General features: G+C 47.4%; 1 protein-coding gene across 3 annotated transcripts in view; it reads right to left on the reverse strand.

The window, feature by feature from the left end:
* pex5la (peroxisomal biogenesis factor 5-like a) overlaps positions 1 to 20,552 on the reverse strand; it is a 235,196-nt gene that overhangs the window by 49,972 nt on the left and 164,672 nt on the right. For 2 of the 3 annotated variants that reach the window (XM_038816590.1, XM_038816592.1), the window contains 3 exons: positions 18,659 to 18,758; positions 8,059 to 8,154; positions 955 to 1,071 (listed from right to left, as the gene is read on the reverse strand). In XM_038816590.1, the coding sequence (XP_038672518.1) occupies positions 955 to 1,071; positions 8,059 to 8,154; positions 18,659 to 18,758 (313 nt within the window). The remainder of the gene's footprint in view (positions 1 to 954; positions 1,072 to 8,058; positions 8,155 to 18,658; positions 18,759 to 20,552) is intronic. The other variant, XM_038816591.1, reaches the window with a different exon arrangement.

Genomic DNA, 20,552 nt, shown 5'->3' on the forward strand with positions numbered 1-20,552 from the left:
GCCTAATACAGTACAAAGTTGTTCATAGGGCATATGACGGGGGCGAGGATGAGTAGGTTTTTTTTGGGGTGGAGGACAGGTGTGTGAGGTGCTCAGGGAGCCCGACAAATCACGGCCATATGTTCTGGACGTGCCCGGCACTGGAGGGGCTTTACGAGGTGAACACCCGGGTCAAGACGAACTGGGGGATAGCATTATTCGGGGTATCGGACGAGCCGTTAGTGCAGGAGCCGAAGGAGGCCGGTGTTCTGGTCTTTGCGTCCCTGGTAGCCCGGCGGAGGATCCTACTAATGTGGAGGGATGCGAAGCCCCCAAACGTGGAAGCTTGGATTAACGATATGGCAGGGTTCATCAAGCTGGAAAGGATAAAGTTTTCCTTGCGAGGGTCTGTGCAGGGGTTCTCCAGGCGGTGGCAACCGTTCCTAGACTTTCTCGTGAAACGGTAGGTGGAGGTCAACAGCAGCAGCAACCCGGGGGGGGGGGGGGGGGGGGGGGGGGGGAGCGAGGGGGAGAGAGAGAGAGAGAGAGAGAGGAGGGGGGCGCGGTTGGTTATTCTTTTTTTTTAGATTAGAGTGGGGCGTTTTCCTTACTGTCGTGTTTACTTGTTAAATGCGGATACTGTATTTTGTTGGAAATCCCATGTATAATTTTTGCTTGTTTTGTGCTTTATTCCTTTTCTGTTTGGAGTGTTTTGTTGAAAATTTGAATAAATATATTTAATTTTTAAAAAAGAACGAGGTAATATGACATTAAAAGCTTGCACTTTTTTCAGCCAGATTTTCCTCACTTTTGTCCTGTACAATATATTAACTCAATATGATACTGCGTGCATTCATTGTCACCATTTTCAGATATATTTTGAATATACAAGAGAATCAAATAACCAAGCATTTGATAGTTGCAAAAAATGTATTCTAAAGCAACATTTTGTGAAGGTCATATTTTTAAAATCACCTTTTCATGTGGGGAGACGGTTGTGTTTGCTGGAGGCTGGTCACTTCCTGCAATCCAATTCCTACGTGCCATTTCCTCCCATTCATCTTGCATTTTATCCCAGAATTCTGTGTCAGACTGGGAGAGAACAATAACATACAAAAGCTAAAGTACTTCAATCACAAGCTAATTTCAATTCAATAAAACCATAGAGAATACTTGGCGGCAATTCATTAAGTGCAGATGTCCAATTAAACTGATGCTTTCTATAAGCCACACCAGAATGATGTACTTGCTAAATGGGATTGAGTTTGACCGTGACTGCTTAAGAAGAAAATAGAAAGTGTAAGCCGACTTTACAATATATGAAATGAAAATCGCTTATCGTCACAAGTAGGCTTCAATGAAGTTACTGTGAAAAGCCCCTAGTCGCCACATTCCGGCGCCTGTTCGGGGAGGCTGGTACGGGAATTGAACCGTGCTGCTGGCCTGCCTTGGTCTGCTTTAAAATCCAGCGATGGTGTCCTAGAGGCTTCTTTTAGGTTAGGTTTCAAAGATATCCTTTGAGTGACAATCCAACCTCAAGAATGCTAGTTGCTTTTGATAATTATACATATTCCACTATGCATACTAATGGTGAAGTTAATTTTTTTCTGAAATTAATCATTCGTTTTTATCAAATTGTGATTAAAGTTGCCCTTTTCACAATCCTAAGAAGCAGGATATATCTACGGAGTAATATACCATGAATTGGTTAAGCCTTTGGAACTACTTAATTTCAATTATGGGCGGCTCATTAACACAGTGGTTAGCACTGTTGCCTCACAGCTCCAGGGTCCCAGGTTTGATTTCCGGAATGGGTCACTGTCTGTACGGAGTTTGCACGTTCTCCCCGGGCTTGCGTGAGTTTCCTCCCACAGTCCAAAGATGTGATGAGGTGGCTAGGTCATGCTAAATTGCCCCTTAAGTGTTCAAAAAGGTTAGGTGGGGTTGCTGGGTTACGGGGATAGGGTGGAGGCGTGGGCTGAAGTGGGATGTTGTTTTCAAGGGCCGGTGCAGACTCAATAGGCCGAATGGCCTCCTTCTGCACTGTAAAGTCTACGATTCTATCATCGTAGGACAACTCACTCATTCCAGGAACCAATCTGCTGAACCTTCAGTGTACTGCCTCCAAGGCAAATATGGATATGGCCACCAAAACTGTGCACCTTACTCCAGGTGTGGTCTCAACATGCCCTATACAACTGTAGCAAGACTTCTTTACTCTTGTTCTTCAATTGCTTCACAACAGCTAATATGCTGTTGGCCTTCCTAATTGCTGTATCTGCCTGCTAACTTTGTGTTTCTTGCACAAATGTATCCAAGTTTCTCTGAACATCAACATTTAAAACGTTAACACCTTTTAAAAAAAACTTTTACACTTTGATTCTTACCACCAAAGTAAATAAGTTCTCACTCTCCCCATTAAACTCCACCTTGTTACCCACTCACTTAACCTGCCTATATCTCATATGAACATACAAATTAGGATCAGAAGGCCATCCAGCCCCTTGAGCCTGCTCTCCCATGACTGACTAGATTGCGGGCTCAGCTCTAGTCTTCTATCTACTCCCTATATTCTTTGACTCCCTGGTAAATCAAGAATTAATCTAACTCAGCCTTAAAAATAATCAATGACCCTACCTCCACTGCTCACTGGCTAAGAGAAAATCCAAAGACTAACAACCCTGACGAAAAAAACTGTCCTCATGACCACCTTAAATGGGAGACCTCTTATTTTTTTTAAACCATGCCCCTAGTTCCAGTTTTTCCATACTGGGAAACATACTCTCAGCACCCCTCAGCATTTCGTAGATTTCAATAAGATCATCTGTCATTCTTTTAAACTCCAATGGAAACAGGCTAAATGTTTGCAACCTTTTCTCATACAATAACGCCTTCATCCCAGGAAGTAGTTGAGTGAACTTTTTCTGAACTGCTACCATTTCTTAAGTAAGGAGACCTAAAGTGTACAGTACTCCAGAAGTGGCTTCAACAATGTCCTGTGTAACTTTAGCAAAACTTTCTTTTTACATTCAATTCCCCTTGCAATAAACAAAACATTCCATTTGCCTTACTAATCACTTGTTGTACCTGAGAACTTAATTATTCTGATTCATGTACCAGGATACACAGATCCTGCTGTACCTCTGAAAACTCTCTCCATTTAAATTATATGCTACTTTTATATGCTTCCTTCCAAATTGGACAAGGTCACAAATTTCTATATTATGTTCCATCTGCCAAATTTGTACCCACTCATTTCACCTAGATATATCTTTTTGCAGACTCTTCATGTTCTCTTCACAACTTACTCTTCTACTTATCTGCGTACCATCAGCAAATTTAGCAACTGTACATTCAGCCCCTTTATCCAAATCATGATATAGTCTGTAGACCTAATCCCTGTGGTACTCCACTTGTTATAACTTGCCAACACGAAATGACCCACTTATCCCGACTCTCTGCTTTATGTTAGCTAACCCATCCTCTATCCACGCTAATATGTTACCCCTTATACCATGATCTCTTATTTTGTGTAATAACCTTTAATGCTGCACCTTACAAATGCCTTTCGGAAATCTATCACATCTAAAGATTTCCCTTTATCCACATTGCTTGTTACTTCCTTAAGCAGTAATAAATTAGTCAAACATGGGCAGCACGGTAGCATGGTGGTTAGCACAAATGCTTCACAGCTCCAGGTTCCCAGGTTCGATTCCCGGCTTGGGTCATTGTCTGTGCGGAGTCGGCACGTTCACCCCGTGTGTGCGTGGGTTTCCTCCGGGTGCTCCGGTTTCCTCCCACAGTCCAAAGATGTGCAGGTTAGGTGGATTGGCCATAATAAATTGTCCTTAGTGTTGGGTGGGGTTGCTGGGTTATGGGGACAGGGTGGTGGTGTGGGCTTGGATAGGGTGCTCTTTCAAAGAGCCGGTGCAGATTCGATGGGCCGAATGGCCTCCTTCGGCATTGTAAATTTTATGAATTCTATGATTCACAAAACTCTTGAGTCTGTGTGATTGCATTAAGATTTTCAAATGCCCTGTTATAACCTCCTTCACAATAGATTCTAGCACTTTCCCTATGACAGATGTTAGGCAAACTGGCCTGCTTTTCCTGCTTTCCATCTTCTTTGTTTCTTGAATAGAGGAGTTACATTCACTGTTTTCCAATCTGATGCGACCTTTCCGGAATCTAACAAATTTTTCAAAATTTAAACCAATGCGCAACCACTACTTTAAGGATGCAAGCCATCAAGTCCTGTGACCGCCTCTTGTTCTAAAAGTTTTCTTGGTACCCTTTCCCTGGTGATTGCAGATGCTTTCAGTTCCTCCCTCCCTTCCACTTCTTGATTTACAAGTATTTCTGGTCGTTATTTTTGTCACCTACAGTGTAGATATTCACAAAAATCTGTTCAATGCTTCCGCCATTTCCTTATTTCCCCATTATTAATTCCCTATTCTCATTCCCTGCAGCACCGATGCTAATCGACCATCTGCTTATACATTTCTAGCTAGATTTCTCTCAGATGCTAATTTCTTCCTCATTATGTTTTAGTTATTCATTACTGGTTTTTAAATTCTGTCCAATCTCCTGGCCTACCACTAACCTTTGTAAAATTGTACACAGTTTCTTTCAACTTTATGCCATCTTTAACTTCTTTAATCAGCCATGGGTGGTACATCCTTCTTCTAGGGTCTTTCCTTCTCCCTGGAATGTATCTATTGAAAGTTATGAAATATTTCCTTAAATATCTGTCTCTGACGGCACGATCTATCCAAATGGGAACAGAATCCCATTACAGGCGCATTAAGCCGGGTGTTTCCCGGCGCTCTGAGAGCCAAGAAACACTACGATATTGAACAGGACTCTATTCCCATCCGGGTAGATTTGGGGCCTCAGCGGGGAACTCCCTGGCGAGGCCGACCTAGTCCCAGTTTCTGCAGTGAGGCGCTCCGCTCGACAGAAATCCTCAGTGCAGAAGGAGATCGGGAGCCATTTTTAAATGGCATCCTGATCTCTCAGGCCCCCCCCCCCCCGTGACCCCTGAACCAGTCCAAAGTCCCAACTCACCTACAAGGGGGTCCTCAGGCCCCCTTGCACCCACGCAGGGCACCGTCCTGCCCGATCCCCGTCACGGGAAAAATGCCAGCTTGGCAGTGCCCCTGCTAGCTGGCAGTTCCACCTGAACACCCTCCCACAGTGTGTTGGGGCTTGGGGGGAGGGGTCAGGGATGGCTTTGGGGTCGTTCTTAAATGGCGTCCCGATCTCTCGCTACATTGAGGAGTTCCGGCGAGCAGAGCTCCTCAGTGCACGAAACGGGGCTCTGTATGACCCCGCCCACGTGTTCCTCGCTTAGGCCCTCATCTTAAGCGAGTTTGGTTTTATAGCGCAGGAAACTCCTGGCTAAATGTGCTCGCTATGGGACTTTGTTCCCATTTAGTTAGATCGCACCAATTGTTTTTAAACTCTGAAAACTAAGAGCACTTTTTATTTTACCTTGTAAGGGTTTTTCTTACTTAAAAAGTCCTCAGTATTTATAGCAGACATGCTGGCATTTTAATCATGGGACTATAGTAAATGGTGTATGAATCAGCAGACAAGCAAAAGACAATGGTGCAACAAACCTCACTTGTCACTTCATGTTAACAGTTGGGAAAATAGTCAGACTAGTTTGGATGTTCACTTTTACACCCTGCTTCCATGCTCGTCATCTTCCTTAATCAAAAACCACAGTTTCAGCCAATTACATGCTCAGCGACCACTTTCAGGAGTACTGAAGTACCGATCTCCAATTCATATTAATGGAGCTATCACTGATTGGAAGCTCATGGAGATGATCCAATTGAATAACAGGGAAAGGATTGAGTGGCAGAGTAAGGCTGGAAAGCAATGTGATAAGTATGGCTGAAAAAGCTGGCATAATTTAATAATAATAATAATCTTTATTAGTGTCACAAGTAGGCTTACATTAACACTGCAATGAAGTTACTGTGAAAATCCCAGAGTCGCCACACTCCAGCGCCTGTTTGGGTACACTGGGGAGAATTCAGAATGTCCAATTCACCTGACAAGCAAGTCTTTCGGGACTTGTGGGAGGAAACCGGAGCACCCGCAGGAAACCCATGCAGATACGAGGAGAACGTGCAGACTTCGCAAATATAGTGACCCAAACCAGGAATCGAACCCGGGTCCCTGGCACTGTGAAGCAACAATGCTACCACTGTGCTACGGTGCCTCCCTTTTCTATGCAAAAGTAGTGTCTTTGCACAGGACCTCTATGTTACTGGCAAATGGTTGGCATCATTTGCCAGATGTAGGCACTGCCTATAGGCACTGCATGAAGGGGGTAATGGTGGTGAATATTTTGCCCAAATATCTACATTTAGTTTGCCTCACCTGGCAAGGCAAGTACTGTTTAAGACAGGCATTTTCAAAGTGGCGGTCTTGGTCCGCGCATGGGTCCTTGGCGGATGTCGGAAGGGTCGCGGAGCCATCCATCATGGTGTTACCGATCGTGGGAATACAGTACGTGCGCAACGGCCGCAGCAGCCAGCTTTTAAAAATGCCGGCTGCAAGCAGCTTTAAAAATGCAGGCGCGCTGTGCATGTGTGCCCGCTCATCAGTGCACATGCCCGGAGCCCAGAGAGAAACATCGCCACCTCCTAATGTCAATGTGCTGACGCAGGAGAGGATTTAAAAAAAACTTAATTCAGCTTTCCTGCATCTGTCTTGAATATGCTCAACGGCTGAGTCTGCAGAACTCTCTTTGATAGTAAATTTTAGAGATTATAAAGATTCACAATACTTTGAGTTAAGTAATTCCTCCTCACCTATGTCTAAAATCATCGCATTGTAATTTGCAGACTATATCCCCAGACTGGAAACAATTCATCTGAGGAAAACTTACATTCTGCATCTGCTCTGAAGAGTTTGAGAGAATAATGCCTGTTTCAATGAGGCCATTTCTCATTCTTCACTACTCTAGACTAGAAAATATAAACCCTGGCTCACCTCTAGGATTAAAGGTAATAGAAAATGGTGGGTCGTGAATCTCGACCGGTGTGGGTCACGAAGGTCGGCCGGCATGGATCCTGAAGGATGGCCGGTTGGTAAAAATAGGTCCCGGGCAAAAAAGTTTGATAAACACTGGTTTAAGAGATCATATTTTATATTGTATATCATGACCAGCTCCGGAATTGCCTCAGTAACAATATGAAAGATATTACCATAGAAATGGAATATATTTGAATCTGTATTGGGATATTTACAGAATTGTTTCTTCGGTTCTTATTTTATTGATCGTTAAAGAGTCTCACTTTGTTTTTCGATATTATGGTTCAGAACAAGTTTTAGTCATCATAAATTAGAAGCGACAAAGGCTTCTGAATATAGTCATCCACACAAGACAATGCCAACGAAACGTACGCAGCACTTCAAGCAGAATTTAAAAGATGTGAAAAACTGAGTTAATTATTGACAGGGTTTCAATTGAGAAAGACCAAGCATTCGTACCCATTCATTACAGTTTAACAAAAAGAGGAAGCAATGTCACATTGTTTAGAATCTTTTCAATCCATTCATTCTGATGCTTGTGTGATGAAGGAGAAGGAGAAGGCCTGTATTGCAGCTCATCATTGAGGTTGCAAAAGGTAAGAAAGATGAAGTCAATCTGATTATGACACAGCTGCATATTCTATTCATTGAATGACTGAATAACATCAATTCTGTTGCTAACAAAGCAAAAAATGTGGAAGAAAAGAATAAGTGAGGTAAGAGCATCAGCAGTTGCAAGGCTCTGGGTAAGATTGAGTTAATGTAAAAGACTGCAATAAACCCTGATCGTGGAAGAAAGTAAGGATACGCAGCATGCATTTATGGGGCTTAAAAATAAGAGAAGTTAGGATAATATCCAATCAGAAGTATTTAAAAGACTGCTGCACACTGAAAGTACAGAGCTTGCATTTTTGAAATCCATTCTGTAGAAAGGGGTATGTTATCTTTAATGTACAAGCTGTAAAGATTTGTCCAGTCATGTTCTGCACTCTTAATCTCAGGAAAAAAATTGTTAAAAGATTCAGAGACCTCAACTGCTGCCTTTGCTCTTTCGAACTCTTCCTCTGTCGAGTGATTCCGGGTCAGGGAAGCACTTCCCCAGCGCTGTTCCTTGGTCATCCGAGTCTGCAAATTAAGAGAAACATACCTTATATTGCAATGGAAATGACCAAAAAGACTCATGAAAATTCTTATTTTTTCCAAATTTCTCTATTCAAACATCTGGGGCGGGATTCTCTGATCCTGAGGCTAAGTGTTGACGCCGTCGTAAACGCCGTCGCATTTCTCAACGGCATCAAGATGGCCTCAAGAGCAGCGATTATGACCCTTACAGGGGGCCAGCACGGCACTGGAGCGACCCACGCCGGTCCAGCTGCCGTCAGATGGGCACCGTGGGTCTGCGCATGCGCAGTGGGACTGGCACCAATGCGCAGTGGGACCGGCTCCAATGCGCAGTGGGACCGGCACCAATGCGCAGTGGGACCGGCTCCAATGCGCAGTGGGACCGGCTCCAATGCGCAGTGGGACCGCCGCCAATGCGCAGTGGGACCGGCACCAATACGCAGTGGGACCGGCTCCAATGCGCAGTGGGACCGCCGCCAATGCGCAGTGGGACCGGCACCAATGCGCAGTGGGACCGGCACCAATGCGCAGTGGGACCGGCACCAATACGCAGTGGGACCGGCACCAATACGCAGTGGGACCGGCGCCAATGCGCAGTGGGACCGGCACCAATACGCAGTGGGACCGGCTCCAATGCGCAGTGGGACCGGCACCAATGCGCAGTGGGACTGGCACCAATACGCAGTGGGACTGGCACCAATGCGCAGTGGGACCGGCACCAATACGCAGTGGGACTGGCACCAATGCGCAGTGGGACCGGCTCCAATGCGCAGTGGGACCGGCTCCAATACGCAGTGGGACTGGCACCAATGCGCAGTGGGACCGCCGCCAATGCGCAGTGGGACCGGCACCAATACGCAGTGGGACCGGCACCAATACGCAGTGGGACTGGCACCAATACGCAGTGGGACCGGCACCAATACGCAGTGGGACCGGCACCAATACGCAGTGGGACCGGCACCAATACGCAGTGGGACCGGCTCCAATGCGCAGTGGGACCGCCGCCAATGCGCAGTGGGACCGGCACCAATGCGCAGTGGGACCGGCTCCAATGCGCAGTGGGACCGGCACCAATACGCAGTGGGACCGGCTCCAATGCGCAGTGGGACCGGCACCAATGCGCAGTGGGACTGGCACCAATGCGCAGTGGGACCGGCACCAATACGCAGTGGGACTGGCACCAATGCGCAGTGGGACCGGCTCCAATGCGCAGTGGGACCGGCTCCAATACGCAGTGGGACTGGCACCAATGCGCAGTGGGACCGCCGCCAATGCGCAGTGGGACCGGCACCAATACGCAGTGGGACCGGCACCAATACGCAGTGGGACTGGCACCAATACGCAGTGGGACCGGCACCAATACGCAGTGGGACCGGCACCAATACGCAGTGGGACCGGCACCAATACGCAGTGGGACCGGCTCCAATGCGCAGTGGGACCGCCGCCAATGCGCAGTGGGACCGGCACCAATGCGCAGTGGGACCGGCTCCAATGCGCAGTGGGACCGGCACCAATACGCAGTGGGACCGGCTCCAATGCGCAGTGGGACCGGCACCAATGCGCAGTGGGACTGGCACCAATGCGCAGTGGGACCGGCACCAATGCGCAGTGGGACCGGCACCAATGCGCAGTGGGACCGCCGCCAATGCGCAGTGGGACCGGCTCCAATGCGCAGTGGGACCGGCTCCAATGCGCAGTGGGACCGGCACCAATACGCAGTGGGACTGGCACCAATGCGCAGTGGGACCGGCTCCAATACGCAGTGGGACCGGCTCCAATGCGCAGTGGGACCGCCGCCAATACGCAGTGGGACCGGCTCCAATACGCAGTGGGACTGGCACCAATACGCAGTGGGACCGGCACCAATACGCAGTGGGACTGGCACCAATGCACGCATACACAATGGCTCCTTTCTCCGCGCCGGCCCCGACGCAACATGGAGTGGGGCTACAGGGGCCGGCACGGAAAAAAAGAAGGTCCTAGCCAGAGAGGCTGGCCCGCCGATTGGTGGGCCCGGATTGCGGGCCAGGTCACAGCGGAGGCCCCCCCTGGGGTCGGACCCTCCTCACCCCCACCAGGCTGCCCCCGGATGGATCCACGCCGAGGGCCAGCCGGGTAAGAGGCGAGACCGCCACCGGAGGGGACTGGGCTTTTTTTGCGTGGCCGGTCGGCCCATCCCGGGTGGAGAACTGCTGGGGGGGGGGGGGGGGGGGGGGGGGGGGGGGGGCGCTCGACCGGCGCCGCACTGACAGCGCCGATTCTCCGCTCTCCGGAGAATCGGCAGACTGGCATCGGGGCAGCGTGGTGCGATTCGCACTCCCAGCGATTCTCCGGCCCGGTCCGGGGTGAGAGAATCCCGTCCCTGTTGTTTTGTCAGATGAAATTACAAAGTTTTATGCACTGGAAGAAAGTGTTGAAGAGACTTGGGGCCCCGAGTCTCCTCCATTCCTGTTGGGCCCCTCCCGCTATTCCCAGAGAATATCAGGACAGGTCGGAAATGGAATTGCACTGGGTGCAGAATGGAGTGCGATGCTCCCAGCCTGTAGCATCAGACACAGTCTGGTTCACGCCCAAATTAACTTAAATATTCAATTCCCCGTTTAGCAAGAGTCTCCCGGTTCCAGGATTCACTGTCCCACTGGCACAGCACAAGGCTGACGGGAATCACTACTGGTATCCAAAAGCGGAAACCAGACATGGTGGCCACACCTGGGGGGGGGGGGGGGGGCTTGAAGGCCATTCAAGCCCCGGGTGGTTGGGGAAATGGCTGGTTAGTGCCCTTGAGCCAGCAAACTGGTACTGCCTGCCAGGGTGGCACTGGCAAAGAGCGTGACCTGAAGGGGGTCCGAAAAGGGAGTGGGGCCATAGTCGACCCCATAGAGAGGTATCGCTCACTTGGTGGTGGCGGGGTTGGGGGGGGGGGGGGGGGGGGGGGGGGATGCTCAGATACCAGTCAAGATGGGTGGGTGTTTTAGCCAGGTCACCCTCATCCTTGTGTGGTGCTGGGGAGGGGGGTGGGGGCTGACCTGGCTTTTAGTGTTTGGGGGGGGGGGGGGGGGGGGGGGAGAGGTGTTCAAGGGTTGGGGGTGCTGCCCATGTCTTGAAGATTATGATGTCCATTGGTGGGGAGGGGGAAACCTTCAACTTTAGATTTGAGCCCGATCTCTGAGGAATCAATCTTGCTGGTATCGTCAGGATCCCACTCCAAAACAAATCCTAAAATGGTTGAAGTGTGAATTGATTTGCCTCAAACCAGCCAGCGGGAATCTCACCGATTTTCCTGCTGGGGACAACGGACAACACTGAGAAATTCTTTGGAAGAATTGGGAAATGGAGATCTGGGGGCAATATTCGGCTCAACATTGGTCATGCACATTCATTGCAGACCAGTCAACAAAGCAAATAGCATGCTTAACTAAACTACCAAATTAGTCAATTATACAATAGATTTTCCTTTCCTCAGTCCCTAGGAAATGGGAGCACAGGTCCAATATGTATAACGTCAACCCTGCCACATAGCCCCAGATTTATGGCTGGCTCCCTAACTGAGCAGTGATCAGCCTGCATCTGCAGTAGGAACATGCTCAAAGTTAGAGTGAAGGGAAGGCGGAAGGAAGAATTCCTAGACCATCTGTGATGTGGTCCAAAGAGACCCAGAAAATGCAAAATGGCAACAGGTTAGTACATGTAAATTATTTTACACCAAGTGCAATCTTGGAGACTTGCTGCAATTCAGAAATAAGACCCCGATTCCATTTAGTGGGAGGGTAACTGCCAGTCTCTTAGGCCTGCAGCTTCACTCCTATTTCGATTCAAGGTCCAGGGATTGTCCTGTGGCAGAAAGGAGATCTGGGCAAGCTCCTGCCTCAGCAGAGGTAGCACATCTTTAGAACACTGTGATGAGAGGAAAACTCACACTCATAAAACATTAGGCTATGCTGAAGGCAGGTCTGCACTTTGAATACTGCATTCAGTTTTGGCCTCTATGAGTACATTGTACTCTATGAGTACATGAGTATATTGGGGCTGGTTTAGCACAGTGGGCTAAATCGCTGGCTTTTAAAGCAGACCAAGCAGGCCAGCAGCATGGTTCGATTCCCGTACCAGCCTCCCCGGACAGGCGCCGGAATGTGGCGACTAGGGGCTTTTCACAGTAACTTCATTGAAGCCTACTTGTGACGATAAGCGATTTTCATTTCATTAAAAGGAACATATGCAAATAATGAAATATTCAATATATACATATAAATCTACTTCATATAGTATATATATATATATATAGAACATAGACATAGAACAGTACAGCACAGAACAGGCCCTTCGACCCTCAATGTTGTGCCGAGCCATGATCACCCTACTCAAACCCACGTATCCACCCTATACCCGTAACCCAACAACCCCCCCCTTAACCCTACTTTTATTAGGACACTACGGGCAATTTAGCATGGCCAATCCACCTAACCCGCATATCTTTGGACTGTGGGAGGAAACCGGAGCACCCGGAGGAAACCCACGCACACAGGGGGAGGACGTGCAGACTCCACACAGACAGTGACCCAGCCGGGAATCGAACCTGGGACCCTGGAGCTGTGAAGCATTTATGCTAACCACCATGCTACCCTGCTGTCCCTATATATATATATATATATATATAAAATCTATTTAATATGTATTTTATTTAATATATACATATATTTATAAAAATATAAATACAATATAAATGATCAATAACTGTCATGGATGTATTAAGTTACAGCGAACTCATATCTCACTGCATTCTCAGTATAATCTCTTCGAGTTTAGGCATGTTCAATAGGTTTTATTTTACACAGCAAATGGTCCCAGTTATGAACTGTGATCCTGAGAAATGGTGTGACCCTTGAAATGCCAAGTTACAAAACATAATTAAATTTATCCATTCATTGTAAAACAATACCTGGATAGGCTTTGCTTGTTTCCACTAGAGTTTAGAAGAGTGAGGGGTGACCTGATTTAAGTATATAAGGTCCTGAATGGTCTTGACAAGGCCCCTTCATAAATAGAAAAAATATTTTCCCTTGTGCAGAAGTCCAGAACTATAGGACACTGTTTTAACATTAGGGAACGATCTTTTAGGATAGAGCTGACAAGAAGTGTTTTCTCTCAGAGCATTGTCCAACTTTAGAACTCAAAAGGTGGTGGAAGCGGGTGTGGTGGTATGATTAACATAGCTGCCTGCCATTGGTGCAGAACACCGGCTTACCATTGGCCCTGGTCGGTCATGTGCCTCTCGACCGATTGGTTGAGACCAGTCATGTGACGGCTCCCCGATTGGTCGAGAGGCTGAGTTAACCCCGCCTATAGGGCAGGGTATAAATACCCAGTACTCCCGGCGGTCGTCCATTTACTGTAGTCGCCCACAGGGCTAACACCTAGCTGATTAAAGCCATACTTTTGTACAGCAACTCGTCTCGTGTTCAATTGATGGTACATCAGCGGGATAACTGAATATTTTTAACACAAGAGGTAAAAAGATTCTTGTTAGGCAAGGGAATCGAAAGTTAACATTGGAATGTGAAATTGGAAATACAATCAGGTTAGCCATGATCTCAATGAATGGTGGAGCAGACTCGAGGGGCGAAATGGTCTACGTTCTGCTTCTATTTCTTATAGAATCAAAGAAGTTACAGTGCAGAAGGAGGCCATTTGGCCCATCGAGTCTGCACCGGCCCTTGGAAAGAGAACCCTACTTAAGCCCACTCCCCCAGCCTATCCCCGTAACCCCATATTTGCACAAAACAAACGATTCTTTAAATTATAAAATTATACAGAACTTGTGGAGTAATGTTTTGTTATTAATTACAAAAATAAAACCTTGTCGAGCATGTAGAAGTGCACTGAGAATTTATACAGAAGGACTAGGCAGGCCTGTGCTGTGTGGACCTTGTAAGTTTCTTTGGGAAAGTTGTGTAAAATTTGAAGGACTAGGATATCCCTTAGGCTACCTGAACATCTACCTTGAGTTCCCTGGGGGTCGGTTCCAGGTCCACTGCTCTTTTTGATATATATTAAGGACCAGGACTCGAGTATACAGGAAATCATTTCAGAGTTTGCAAATGATGTAACATTTCAAAATGCAGGAAGCCAACGGAGATTGTTATCTCCATTTGTGAAATGGGCAGAAACATGGCAGATGGAATTTAACAGAGAAATGTGGTGTTGGACAATTTGGTAGGAAGATTGTGGAGAGACAATATAAACTAACCGGAACAATTTTGAAAAGGGATGCAAGAGCAGAGACCTGGGGTGTAACCACATAACCCCATATTGTATGACCTTCAAGTATTTATTCAATTCTCTTTTCAAAGTTATTGAATCTGCTTCCATCATCCTTTCTCGTCGAGTATTGCATATCACAACACTTGGCTGTGGAAATGTTTGTCAATCATTTTAAATGTGCGTTTTTTGATGACTGACATTTCTGCCACTCAAAACCATTCACGATTTTGAATACATCAATCTAAACTCCCCATAATATTCTCTGTTCCAAGGAGAACAACCCCAGTTGAGAAAGCTGTTGAAAGGCATTAAAAATCCTTTTTTATAATAGAGGCACAGAGTAAAAATGTAAGGAAACAATGTTAAACATTTCTGAAAACATTTCTTTCCAGGTGGAGTATTCTGATCAAGCCTGGGCGCCACACTTAAAGAAGCTCATTTACTAGAATGGTGCCAGGGATGAAATATTTCAGTTCATGGAGGGACTGAAGAAACTGGGGCTGTTCTCATCAGAACAACGGGCGCGATTCTCCGAAATGGAGACAAAGTCCCGACATCGGATAGAATGTTTCACTCCGGCGTCGGATACCGCTCCCAGCCCCCTATTCTCCCGCCCCTGAGGGGGCTAGGAGTGGCGTCGCGTATTTTATGCGCGCTGGGCCATGGCGCTGTGTAAAAAGCGGCGCCATGGCGTGAATGACGCGGCTGGCGTCACGTAAATGCGCGGTTGCCGTCCTCCCCGCGGCCGCCCCTTTAGAGAGGTCGGCCTGCCGATCAGTGGGCCCCCATCGGTGGCCGCCCCCCCCCCCCCCCCCCCCCCCCCCCCCCCCCGGTGCAGGAACCCACTTCCAATCCCACCCCACAGGCTGCACCCCCCCCAGCATTCCCGCGCAGATCCCGCCGACAGCGACCAGGTGTGGACGGCGCTAGCGTCAACCTGTCGTGTTGGGGCAGCCACTCGGCCCAGAGAATCGCCGCTCGCCTTTTGCAAACGGCGATTCTCCGAACGGCCAGCCGTGATTCTCGCGGCACCCCGGCGATTCTTCCACTTGGCGTGGGGGGGGGAAGAATTCCGCCCAATGAGTTTTAAGGGGAGATCTGAGTGCTGAAGGATCCATTTACTGAAACTCCACCTAACCATTTTTTACTTTTGGACACTAAGTGCAATTTATCATGGCCAATCCACCTAACCTGCACATCTTTGGATTGTGGGAGGAAACCAGAGCACCCGGAGGAAACCCACGCAGGCACGGGGAGAACATGCAGACTCCGCACAGACAGTGACCCGAGCCGGGAATCGAACCTGGGACCCTGGCGCTGTGAAACAACTGTGCTAACCACTGTGCTACCATGATGCTCCAATGGATGGTTTCAAAACTTTGAATTGTTTTCAGTGGCAGAAGGATTAGTTACAAGAGGACACATATTCAGGTACAAATTTCTGCCGAGTAGCAAAGACTTTGCTTATTAGCCAAAAGGGCACCAGAGCCTTGGATATAGAAATCCCACCCCAAACCCAGCACCTCCTATTTTCACTGGGGAAGTGAGTACAGGACATATTTTGCCTAACTGTAGTTCACAGAGGCAGATGCACATTTACTAGTCCAGATGCCATGACTCAGAAGAAATGGTCGTCAACCAGCTTTCTGAAATGTAACTTGTAGGCTTTGCACATAGAGGAAAAGTGCCAGAGTTCTTTGAAGAGGTAATGTATCCTTTTGGTAGAGGTCAGGTACCCATTTCAGCTTGTTAAGAGTAGACATGAATGTGCATAAAACGTGGATAAGGTCTATGGAAGTGTCAAGTCATTTAAATCTCCTTCTCCTTACACTTTTGAAAGAAAGGAGCCTGCAATTGAAACATATTGCTTACAATGTCACTATCTGTTGACATATGCTTGAGGGTTATCATTATAGGATTACTGCTGTTTAACACTTCTATAACCCATCAATTTCACAGCAGAGAGTCTCTAAGTTCACAGATTGATTTATAGTTCCAAGTGGTTATAAAGAAATGATCTGTCTTTGCTGTGGAGCTATGGATTCAAATGTTTGTTTTTATAGTGGATTAAATACTTGAAAGGATTTAAATGTATTGGATGAGCATTTTTCAATGAGTGTTATTTTTAACACACTGATATCTTTAATAAGTAGAGAACATTATTTCATCTCAGAATGACTCCTGAGGTCTAAACAGGGTGGACAATTGGTGAGTTGTCAGAATGACTATGAAGGGCCATGGGAATAAGTGAGGATCATACGTTAGCATGAGTTGGCATGAGGTTGACATAGGGGCTATAAGGGACATGAAGTTGGATAAAGTAGTCAAGATTGGTGGGCACGAGGTGGCATGAGTAGGCAGAAGGGATGCGAGGGGGTGGGGGGGGGGGGGGGGGGGGGGGGGAGATTAAATCCTAATCATGCACTTACCAGCCTACCATCAGGATTCCCAGAGGCTTCAGGATGATGATTGTTAACTCTGATAAATACATATTTTTGATGAATAAATCTACTGCAAATCTTTACATTATTCAGGTGTATTTTTCAAGCCTGCGTCGCAGAGACAAATGCTCCCAGATCATTCCCCTTCAGTACACCGGGCCACCAGTGTTGGCTCACTCTTGCTTATAAATAATTGATGAAAATTAACAAACAGCATTCCATACCTGTCCACCTTGTTACCTTCAAGTACTGGGCATTTAATATTCATTAAATAGAACCTATTGGATTCCAACGAGGATGTCATCTCCAAGAGCTGCTGGTCAATCAAGAAGATGGCAGCACGTCAAATGCAACAGCGCCAGTGGGAGTGGTGGATGATGCCAGAGCTGCAGAAAACCTAGGTCACTAAGAAGCCATGGTGGTCCTGGAGATGGGGTAATTGACGCGGCTTCATTGGAACCAGTCAGGCCATCCCTGGTGAAGGAGGGTTCAGTTTGGAGGACATGGAAGGGGACTCCCCACAGTCTTGTGTTTCTGATCAGGAGGGACTGCTCACCCTTACTCATAGCCCTGCCACAGCCCTTCACTGGTTGGCCTAAGTCCATGGCTTGCCTCCATTTTGCTCTCATATTCTTAAATTCTCAGATTTTTGATGTAACATTCTTAGTTTGGATCTGCATCCATGCTGCAATGTTTATACCTCAGATTGGGTATTTCATGGAGTGTTCCACTGACTTCATTCCACTTAAGAGCCTGTGGTATAATATTTATACCCACCCTCTAATTTTGATATTCAAAATGGGACACGGGAACATCCAAAGGTACCTTCCTCTCTCAGCCAACTATCCTGAGTTTCCACAAGAGACGAAGAAGAAACTTGGGCATGATTCTCCGCACCCCACGCCGGGTGCGAGAATCGCGAGAGGGCCGGGCGACTCACGACACGCCGCCCTGGCATCCCCCGCGACTCTCCCACCCCCCGCTCGGAGAAACGCCCATTGCTGTTTTTCACGGCGACCGGCGATTCTCCGGCCCGAATGGGCCAAGCGGCCTGACGTTCCCGACCTGTTCACGCCGGCGGCAACCACACCTGGTCGCTGCCGTCGTGAACATGGAGCCAAAGCTTTGTTTGTGGCTTGTGGGGGCGGAGAGGGGAGTGAGCACCACAGCCGTGCTCGGGAAGGGACTGGCCCGTGATCGGTGCCCACGGATCGTCGGGCCGGCGTCTCCAAGAGACGCACTCTTTCCCCTCCACCGCCCCGCAAGATAAAGCCGCCACGTCTTGCGGGGCAACGGAGGGGAAGACGGCAACCGTGCATGCGCGGGTTGGAGCTGGCCAACCTGCGCATGCGTGGCTGACGCCACTTAGGCGCCGCCGTCGCGTCATTCTCGGCGCACCGCCTTGACGCAAGCGTCAAGGCCCGGCGGCCGAGATTTACGGAACGCCGCTCCTAGCCCCCTTGGGGGGGGGGGGGGGGGGGGGGGGGTGAATAGGGTGCGAGGAGCGGCCTCCGAGGCCGTCGCGAAACTCGGCCGAGTTCATGATGGCCTTCCCAATGCCGCGCGGGAGCAGAGAATTCCGCCCTTAGTATCTCCTAAGACTCATGCTGCATACGTTGGTCCTCACCTACACGAGTTAAAACTGGTTCTTTTTTTTGCATAACATTGGAGTGTTAGAAGCATCATATTCCTCTGGCGAAAAGTTCTGGAAACATCATTGTATAATTTGTTTTTACAAGTTCAAATATTTCAGCATTGTAACATTGTTTAGTAATTTACTTCCCTAAGGTCACAGTAATACATTCTACCTGTGATGTTGGCATTGGTTCCAGTTCTGTTGATGCAGCGTGTAGTTCCAAAGCATTTTTACTTGATGCCAGTTCAGATGGGATCCTATTTTCTGCTGACCTGAATGGGAGAAGAATTTTACTTTTATACCCAGAATTGTAACATTTAGCACATGTAGTGCATATTGCACAATAAAAATGCAATCAGAAATAGGTTCAAAATTTCCATCAGACAGATGCAATAAGATCAGCTAAAAGGCAAATGGAAAATGAAATATTCCACACCATTGCGGAAGTGAGGGAAAAGCACTTTCAGTTATGTGAAGAGTCAGAGAAACGTCAAAGTATGTATTGAACAGGGCAGCACGGTGGCCTAGTGGTTAGCACAACCGCCTCACGGCGCTGAGGTCCCAGGTTCGATCCCGGCTCTGGGTCACTGTCCGTGTGGAGTTTGCACATTCTCCCCGTGTCTGCGTGGGTTTCGCCCCCACAACCCAAAAATGTGCAGAGTAGGTGGATTGGCCACGCTAAATTGCCCCTTAATTGGAAAAAATAATTGGGTAATCTAAAATTATAAAAAAAAAAAAAAAAGTATGTATTGAACCATACTCAAGAACTGGGTGCAAGAGACTTGGGCAGAAATGAGTTAGAGATGGATTTGGATCTTATTCGGAGACTGATCATCAGTCTGCACCTGCAGAGATTGGTCTTGAGGCTATTGCTCTTTATCTCTTTTTTATTAATAACCTGGATGCACCTGCTGGGAGCATGATCTTCAAATTTGCAGACGACATTAATCAACCCCCAGGGTATTTCCTCCCCCCTCCACCCAATGCCCCACCCATGAGATTTCCACGCCACCCCCCATCCTCTAGCCGCACAGGGCACCCCCACGTCTCCAACCTGCGGGCCTGACTCTAAGTATTCCTCCCCGCCTGAGCTGACCACAGTCTGACCGAGAAACAAATTATCTCCCTTAAATCGGTTGAAGTTTCTATTTATTTATTTTTTAATATAAATTTAGTGTACCCAATTCATTTTTCCAATTAAGGGGCAATTTAGCATGGCCAATCCACCTACCCTGCATATCTCTGGGTTGTGGGGGCGAAACTCACACAAACACGGGAAAACGCGCAAACTCCACACGGACAGTGACCCAGGGCCGGGATTCAAACCCGGGTCCTCAGCGCCGTAGTCCCAGTGCTAACCACTGAGTCACCGTGCTGCCCGATTTTTACTTTTTTCACCTCTCCAAGAAAATCATCTGGTTTTATGTGGGCTGGTGAGTGCACATATTGTTATAAACAAGGTATCAAAATTATATATGGGGCAGAGTGGGTTGTTCAAAGAATTTTTAATCGTCCACATTGTTTGTATGCTTGTATCGAATAGCATTATGTGTGTTTATGCAGTCCTTCCCTTTTTGCACAAAATGCAGCCCAGCTTTGTCGAGATAGATTGGATTACATTAAATTAAAGTTACTGTTAGTGGCATATATTGCAAGCTACTGTTTTCCCATTTCACTTGACCTAGGAAATAAGAATCAGCCAGAGGCTTGGAAGCATGCAAAAAGCATTATTTTCTCACATTTTGAAAATAAATTAATTTCGCAAAGGAAACAAAAACCTATAACGTTATAACGATTAAACAGGCCAGTCAGCATTCAGGAAAGGTTTTTGTTCCTGTGAAGTGTTTCACTTGCAAATAATTTTAACCAAATAGTTTTAGCCTGTATATAATTGTTTGTGACATGTTATTTTCCGCCCAAGTGTGTTTGGAGAAAATGGTCTGTACCCCATGTATTTTAATGTGGCAGTTTAGGCATTAATTGTGTGTTATGATTTGTTAATGGCAGAGAATAGCAGTGCAACTTTCAGATCATAGTGTGCTCAGCCTGGTTATGGACACTGCGAC

The sequence above is a fragment of the Scyliorhinus canicula genome, chromosome 13, assembly GCF_902713615.1.
Source record: "Scyliorhinus canicula chromosome 13, sScyCan1.1, whole genome shotgun sequence".
Taxonomy (NCBI): Eukaryota; Metazoa; Chordata; class Chondrichthyes; order Carcharhiniformes; family Scyliorhinidae; genus Scyliorhinus; species Scyliorhinus canicula.